This window comes from Platalea leucorodia (genome assembly GCF_965183815.1).
Source record: "Platalea leucorodia genome assembly, chromosome: 12".
Classification (NCBI taxonomy): domain Eukaryota; kingdom Metazoa; phylum Chordata; class Aves; order Pelecaniformes; family Threskiornithidae; genus Platalea; species Platalea leucorodia.
Window position 1 is genome coordinate 7150156 of NC_138834.1, and position 7995 is coordinate 7158150.

The 7995-nt window shown below is 53.7% G+C and overlaps 1 protein-coding gene across 2 annotated transcripts; it reads left to right on the forward strand.

Annotated features, from left to right (window-relative positions):
- Nucleotides 1-801: 801 nt before the first annotated feature.
- P2RX4 (purinergic receptor P2X 4) lies at nt 802-7578 on the forward strand (the record flags this gene model as incomplete). Of its 2 annotated transcripts, XM_082325122.1 has the most annotated exons (12): nt 802-932; nt 2118-2265; nt 3281-3352; nt 3447-3519; nt 4007-4103; nt 4287-4367; nt 4474-4615; nt 4942-5078; nt 6382-6475; nt 6562-6627; nt 6718-6813; nt 7533-7578. In XM_082325122.1, 12 exons carry the CDS (start codon nt 802-804, stop codon nt 7563-7565), a joined length of 1170 nt encoding a protein of 389 aa, XP_082181248.1. The 2 variants fall into 2 exon arrangements, with proteins under 2 accessions (XP_082181248.1, XP_082181247.1); XM_082325121.1 differs by lacking the exon at nt 7533-7578 and having other exon boundaries at nt 6718-6879.
- Between the last annotated feature and the right edge of the window lie 417 nt (nt 7579-7995).

Here is a 7995-nt window from a genome sequence, read left to right on the forward strand (position 1 = left end):
TGGGCAGCTCAGCATCAGGTGGAAGGTGCGTGAATTAGGTGGTGCAGGTCTCTGCTTTTATAGCAAAGGTTAATTCTGCAAGAGGATAAATGAAGGATTTGTTCATTGTGGATGGGAGGGTGACAGTCTGATATATGCTTCTGCTGTCTTTTGCAGACAGGTTCTCTGTCCTTGCCCTGCGCTGGCTGCAAGTTACGTCTCGGTGTTAGGGTGGCCCTTGCCTGAGGCCATCTGTCCAGCTTCTTTGTGAGACTTAGCAGCCCAGACTCGGCATAGGACTGACAGCAGCAGACTTCCAGGTAACGGCTGACTCACATCTGGCCAGTATGGAGGTGAAAAACTCCCCGTAAACTTGCTAACAATGAGTAGCATGGAAACAAACCTCCCAGATTTAGCAACTAGGGTGAGAGCATCCTCCTGAGGATGACCCACCACCCGCGCCTCCCGTGTCCACGCACGGCAGAGCTACGGCCGCGGGAGGCCTCGGGGCAGAGCCCTGCCCTGCTGCCGAGCCCCGCGTTATCCCGGGCAGCCCCAAAGGGCGCAGGGCGGCGGTGAACCCCTCTTCCCTGCCGAGAGCAGCCCGGGAGAGGCTGCGGCGACTCCGGGCAGGGCCGGCAGCCGGCAGGCAGCCCGCAGCTGGCGGGGTGGGGGCCGGCAATCAGGAGCCGGAGCCGGTACAAGCCCCGGGGCTGCGGGAGCGCTCTCCGGGCTGCTCGGGGCGCTGTGGCTCCGCGGGGCTGCCGCAGCCGCGGTCCGGCGTGTGGCGGCTCCCACCCGCCCTTCCCGGCCGCCGCCAACATGGTGTCGTGTGGGGCTTTCCGCAGCTTCCTCTTCGAGTACGACACCCCCCGCATCGTGCTGATCCGGAGCCGCAAAGTGGGGCTCATCAACCGCGGGGTGCAGCTCGCCATCCTCGCCTACGTGATCGGGTGAGTCCCGCCGCCGGGCTGCGTCCCCTCCCCGCCGGGCTGCGCTGGGGGGGAAGCCCGCAGCCCCGCCGCGGCTGTAGCCGGGGAGGGGGGGCGGCTCTCGGGGCGGCTGCCGTGAGGGAAGAAGGGCAGCTTCTCGCTGGGAGCCCCCGGGGCCGTGGGGCTGAGGGGCAGGAGCCGGCCGCCTCCCTCAGGGTAGGCGGGGAGGCAGCTGCCGGGACCCCCTTTTCTGTCAGGGAGGCGCGGGCTGGGCTGGGGTGGCGGGAAGCGGCGGCCGCGGGGCTGAGGGGAGGCCGGAGCTCGCCCGCGGTAGCCGTCGTGGGTGCCAACACCAAGGGCTGATAGGCAGGTGGTGGGACGGCTTAACTGGGCGGCCTGAACTGGGATTGTAGGGCTGAGCTTAACTGGGCGGCCTGAACTGGGATTGTAGGGCTGAGTTTAACTGAGCGGCCTGAACTGGGATTGTAGGGCTGAGCTTAACTGGGCGGCCTGAACTGGGATTGTAGGGCTGAGCTTAACTGAGCGGCCTGAACTGGGATTGTAGGGCTGAGCTTAACTGAGCGGCCTGAACTGGGATTGTAGGGCTGAGCTTAACTGAGCGGCCTGAACTGGGATTGTAGGGCTGAGCAGCCTGAACTGGGATTGTAGGGCTGAGCTTAACTGAGCGGCCTAAACTGGGATTGTAGGGCTGAGCTTAACTGGGCGGCCTGAACTGGGATTGTAGGGTTGAGCTTAACTGAGCGGCCTGAACTGGGATTGTAGGGCTGAGCTTAACTGGGCGGCCTGAACTGGGATTGTAGGGCTGAGCTTAACTGAGCGGCCTGAACTGGGATTGTAGGGCTGAGCTTAACTGGGCGGCCTGAACTGGGATTGTAGGGCTGCTTAGAGGCAGCTGCAGACAGGAGAGGACCCCTCAGGAGCTGAGGCCGTCTCAGAGGGTGATGGTCATTCACCCGGCGGGGTGTGTGCATAAAAGCAATAATTACACCCTGCCAAACCACTCTGAAAAAATAAAATCAGAAGGGAGGTTGCTAGTCCTGTGACCCTTTTGTAGGGAAACGCTATGAAACTATCTGGACCGGCCCTTTCAGGTGACACATGAAAAAAGAATTTCCCACTACCTGTGCTGTTTCATGGTGTTTATCTGTTTTTTGTTGTTTCTTTCTTGCAATCCTTCTCTTCCAGCTGGGTCTTTTTGTGGGAGAAGGGCTACCAGGAAACAGACTCTGTGGTCAGTTCTGTAACCACAAAGGTGAAAGGAGTAACGCTGACAAACACATCCACCTTGGGAGCCAGGGTCTGGGATGTCGCTGACTATGTCGTCCCTCCTCAGGTATCAATCACTTTCACGTGCAGAGGGAGGGTTTTCTAACAAACAGCTACAGCTCTGCTGAAGTCCACTGAGGTCTGGAGCGGCTTCGGCTCCAGCATGGCCTTGATACGAGAGAATGAAGCAGCTTTGCTTTGTTGCAGATCATGCTGAGCACCTGCATCACTAGCCCTGGGGAAGCTTGTTTCAAGAAAAGTGTGTCTGTGTGTGTGTGCTTGTATAGGAGGGAGAATTTTGCAGGCTTCAGGGAAAAGTTGCAACAATAACCACGTCGTCTTACTGCTTTCTAAAGCAAACAACTCAAAGTTAACTTGTTGGCAGAAACCCTGGGAATAGCCAGCAAGTCACTTGATCCGGAACTGAACAGGAGGTATTGCTGGAGTTACTGATTGACTAGGTCTGTGCGAATCTGCGCTGTGTGGGCAATCTATGTCGGGGTTGGCAGGCATGGCCAAGCTGCTAGTCGTGGGTCACTCTGTCTGCATGAGATGTGGTGCAGAAAAAAGTGACAGATTTAGCCAGATTTTGGCTGAGTGATCATATTTACCTATCAGTGGAGCAGAGGCAAACAACAGATCCCGAATTGTACAGATCTGAAAATAATGTAAGTGGTGCTCCCTGGAGAAACAAACCAGGACTGGTCAAATTTCTAACAGACACATTGAAAAAAAGAAAGAGTGGGGGTTGTGCTCAGACTTGCAGCTGGAGCTTTATTTCTGCTCCCGCCTTGCGACTTCCCTGAGGAGCTGTGTGATCTCCGTTTTCATAATGTGAATGAGGAAATTTGGGCCAAGTGGGAGGACGGAAGGGGTTGCTAGTCCCACAGTCCTTCCTCTGCCTAAAGGCAGAGGCATCAGGCGATACATGTGGGAATCCGCTCCTTCAGTGCTACACCAGTGCTGTCCAAAGCCCCCTGCGGGGCCACCTGGGCTCTGTCAGCAAAGACATTTGGGGCGGTGCCTTGGATATTCTTTGCAGACTGTCAGTCTTAAATTTCCTTCTTGTTTTGCGTGTTCAGGAGGAGAACACTGTGTTTATCATGACCAATGTGATACTCACACTGAACCAGCGCCAAGGCCACTGCCCAGAGGTAGGTACAGGATCTGCTTTAATCCTGCCTTGTGTGGGTGGGAGTGCGGGGGAGAGAGTTTGTAGAGTTTAGTGTAATTATTGTTCCTCTCCAGCTTCCAGATGATAGAACAGTGTGCAAGGTGAAGAACAACTGTGTTCCAGGATATGTCAGCACCCACAGCAATGGTAAGAAGCCTGCTGCAAGGGCTCCTTTCAGTCTGTGTTGTGATACCTCTGTGCTGTGCCTTGCCTCCTGCGAAGGAAGCAGCATTTCACTTCAGTCTTTGTGTTCTCATTCTCTCACACCCAAGAGAACTGAAAGGGAAGCTCAGATTTTTCTTCTGGGGGAGAGCAGATGGGCTTAGACTGTTTTGGGTGGATGCTGGATAGATGTGTGCTTTGGTGAGTTAGCAAACAGCGTGAGGGCTTTTTCAAGACCTTGAGTCCATGAAGCACTGTTTCGCATAGATGAGGATTTGACTTGGAAAAAGGACCTGATGCTTCTTTCTCTGAAATTGCACTGCAAATTACAATGGAAGATAGTGGGGGTCGTCTTACTAGCACTTCACCTCTGAGCAGATTGCTTTCACCTTATGGAGTGAGGAGATATCACGGGGCAAATACTGCCTCTGTATTTTTGCTTGGTGGTACCTCCATTCACATGTCTTTCCAGGCATCCAGACTGGGGAGTGTGTACCGTACAACAGCAGCATTAAGACCTGTGAAGTCTTTGCATGGTGCCCTGTGGAGGATGACTATCATATACCCAAGTGAGTGCTCTGTCTTCCTACTCTGCGGTGGCCCTCCTGAGAGGAGACTAGCAGTATGCAGCTGATGTTTCTCCCTATGAGGTACTATTGGGAAAAGCTGAAGAGGTGATCACCAAGGACCCTGCAGAGTCCTGTTTGTGAAAATAGAACTGAAACTTATTTGCCTTTCCTATTGTTTTGTAGGCCAGCGTTCCTGCAAGAAGCTGAGAACTTCACCATTCTGGTGAAGAACAACATTTGGTACCCCAAGTTCAACTTCAGCAAGTAAATAGTGTGGGGGGCGTTGCGCTGTCTGGTCTCTTGGACAGTAAAGAGGAGCTGGAGGAGTGGAAGAAGATGCAACAGATCTTTTCTCTCTGTTCCCTTGTAGGCGAAACATCCTCCCCACAATCAACTCCACCTACCTCAAGAACTGCATCTATGACTCCCAGACAGATCCCTTCTGCCCTATCTTTCGCTTAGGGAAAATAGTTGAAGCTGCAGGACAGAACTTCCAGGAAATGGCTGTGGAGGTATTTGGCAGACCCTTCTCTCGGGCCTCAGCTGTGTAGAAGAGGAGCGGTAGGTGGTTGTCCCCCTCTGCCTTGTGGCATGAGCCATGGGACACAGAGTAGCTGCAGAATGGAGAGCTGCTCTGGCCAGAGGGACTGGAGTCAATTCTACTTAACAAATATTTGGCCTTGGCTTGTTTGGGTGGGGTTGCAAGGCCCTTCTGTAGCAGGGGGAAAGAGTGTTTGGGACAAGGGCCAGCAAATCAGGGTCCTGGTCAGCAGAGAGCCTAGCGCTGGGCTGGCCGGGCACTTGGGCTGCTCACCGTCTCCTCCCCTCCACTTGGCAGGGTGGAGTCATGGCGCTGCAGATCAACTGGGACTGCAACCTTGACAGAGCTGCTTCCCACTGCGTGCCAAAGTACTCCTTCCGGCGCCTCGACAACAAGGACTCTGCCCACACCGTCTCGCCTGGCTACAACTTCAGGTAACGTGGCTATGGAGGGCATCTGGTGTCCCTGCGGCTCAGTCTACCACTGGCACAGTGTTAGGGGCTGCCTGCGCTCCTCGGGCAGTTGCGGGTAGTCCTTAGCCTTCTGATGGTACTGTAAAACATAGAGCAGGTCGGATCCTCACTGGGTGCAAACCACAGCAGAGGGGGAAGGTCGGTGAAGGTCCGCTGATTCCGTCAGTGTCTGAGTCATATTTACATCAGCATTTGGAGACCGTTTGGGCCAGCCTCCCGTGGCATGGCAATGTGAGAACTGACTGTTTCAGGGTGTGCTGACAGGGCAGCGTTTGAAGGGGCTGGGGGGTGGGGATATGGTGCATTCTGGCCAGTACGGATGGGTCCAGCACCTCCAGTAAAACTCCCAGTGCAGATCCAGGTAGCTGGTTGTATCCAGGCTCAGAGCTACAATGATACGGATTGGCCACCTTGCCAAGATCCTTGCAGCAGTCCTGCTCGTGAGGAAACACGGCTCAGGGCTGTGCTTTTTTCTAGAGTCACAAACTCTCGCTTAGTGCAGGGGCTGTCTTGTGGTGGAACTTGCGTGAATTCACTGGGAAGCTGCTGTCATGCAGACAGGACAAGCGTGTGTGTGGGAGGTGCCAGGCCTGCAGGTATTGGGGTGTCAGGTGAGACCGGCTGGAGGATATCGCAGCCCGGCTGGTGCAGGTTCTGAAGTGCTCTTGCTAATTCCAGACCGTGGTGCAACCCCTTACCAATCCTTCTTCTCTTCCACCCTCTTCTCTGCTTCCTCCTGGTTTAGTCAACCACGTGGCGGAGTAAGTCTGATGTCATTTATTTGTTCTGTTTTCCCTATCATTTGCCTGCGAGTCACGTTGTGTGGGACAAGGAACAGCCTTTGTGTGCCAGGCTGAGCCGTGCTGCCTCCCTCCTGCCTGCTCCCAGCCCTGCCCTCTCGTGGCTGCCTGCACTCCTGCAGCCTCCTGCTTGCCTCTGGCTGAGGGGGCTGATTCTCATGTGTAGCTGAATTTCTTCCTGTCTGTCCTTCTGCTCCCCTACTAAAGCTAACTTCCTCCCCTTCCTATGCTTTGCAAGTTTCCTGATTTGGCTTGTGCTAACTGCTGTCTTAAATTCGCCTTTTCTGGGCTTTTCTCCTATATGTGCTTGCCTGCATGAAATCTCCCTCCATCATTTGGGGCATGTCTCTGGAAGTAGCAACGTTCAGCCCATCCTCTTGGGATGGGGGACACACATGGATGTTACATGATCACATAAGCAACCTCAAAACTTCCAGCTGAGCTCTGATCTATCTTTTCTCCAGGTTTGCAAAATACTACAAGGAGAGTAATGGCACTGAATCACGGACGCTTGTCAAAGCTTATGGCATCCGCTTTGATATCATAGTGTTCGGAAAGGTAGGGTGGCTTAATTCCTGGAGGTCTTGTGGCGAAGGCTTTCAGAGATGCTGAAAAACATCTTCACCTTTGTAACTGTCTTCTAGGCAGGAAAATTTGACGTAATTCCTACAATGATTAACATCGGCTCTGGCTTAGCGCTGTTTGGCGTGGTAAGTGACACTGTCTCCGCTTGGACTCAATGCTGGATTAGTGCCTCAGTTCTGAGGATCATTGTCTTAAACTCTTTCGATCTCCACTAGGCAACAGTGCTGTGTGACATTGTTGTTCTGTATTGCATGAAGAAGAAATACTACTATCGGGAGAAGAAATACAAATATGTGGAGGATTATGAACTGGTAAGCATCAGTGAAGGCAGGGTGAAGTCCAAGTTGCTTCCTCCTCTGACTCTGGAGAGATTCTGAAACAGGATTTAGAAAGTCCGCATCAAACAGGGATTTTTGAACCACAGCTCTGAGGAAACTTTGTCTTCCTCAGAGAAGCTCATTTTTACCTCAAAGCTGTTGCAGGGAGGAGCACTAGAAACAAATATTGTCATGTTTCCTGGGCAACCACTATTGGAGAGGGGAATGTATGTTCAAGAACTTGTCATGCTCCCACTGCACCTCTTTTTTGGGTTGCAGTCCTTGGCAGTTGCCTTCGGAGAGCTGCAGACGGCAGCTCTGTCCCCACCGAATCCTTCCTTCTTGGCTCTTGGGGGTTCCTGCTGCTGTGAACAAACCCATTCCATGGGTTGGTATTTTCTGAGACCAGATGCTGACAGCCACAGCTACGCCTCCCTTCAGGTTCCAAATGATCCGTTTGGCCAGGAGAAGGATTTAGTGGGGTAGTGGGGTTGCTTGACTGGTGCTGAGGGTGGAGCTCAGCCCTGCAGCCCTGTGCTTGGTGGGAAGTGTTGCTGCAGAGGGTGGATTTGTAAATCAAAAGACCTTGTGGCACTGGAAATGCAAAGTCTGAGTAGCGGAGAGTGGCTTGCCTGTGCAGAGGGTTTTATGTGAGAGGATGGGGGAGAAAGAAGAGTTTTCTGGCAGAGAACTGTAACCTCTGATCCTTGCAGGGAGTCAGTGAGACATACGGAACAAACTCCTGACCTCCTGCTGCTACAGCACCAACTGCTGCTGTGAATGTTCCTCTGACCCTGCCGTGAGACCCACCCCCTCTTCGTTGGAAGGAAGCGGGGAACAAACCTGAGAAAGGGACCTTCTTCACTACTCTTCACTACTTTTGCTGGCTGGAGCTAACCCCAGAGAGAAGAACTGGGTCTGCTCCTTGTCTTTCCAGGTTAATTGCGCTAAGCGCAGAGGGAGAACTGTGCTTTCATGCCGGGCCTCTGCACCAGGTAAGCCTGGGACAGGGACTGCTCCGACGTCATTTTGACAGTCCTCCTTTCCCTGAGCTCACCGCTAGCAGAGAGCACAGGGTAACCGGCGCAGATTCTTCCTTACAGTGACTGTGGCCCCTGCCAGGTGTTGCCTAACCTTGGGAGAGCAGCTCCTTGCTGTTCTCACATCGCTTTTCCT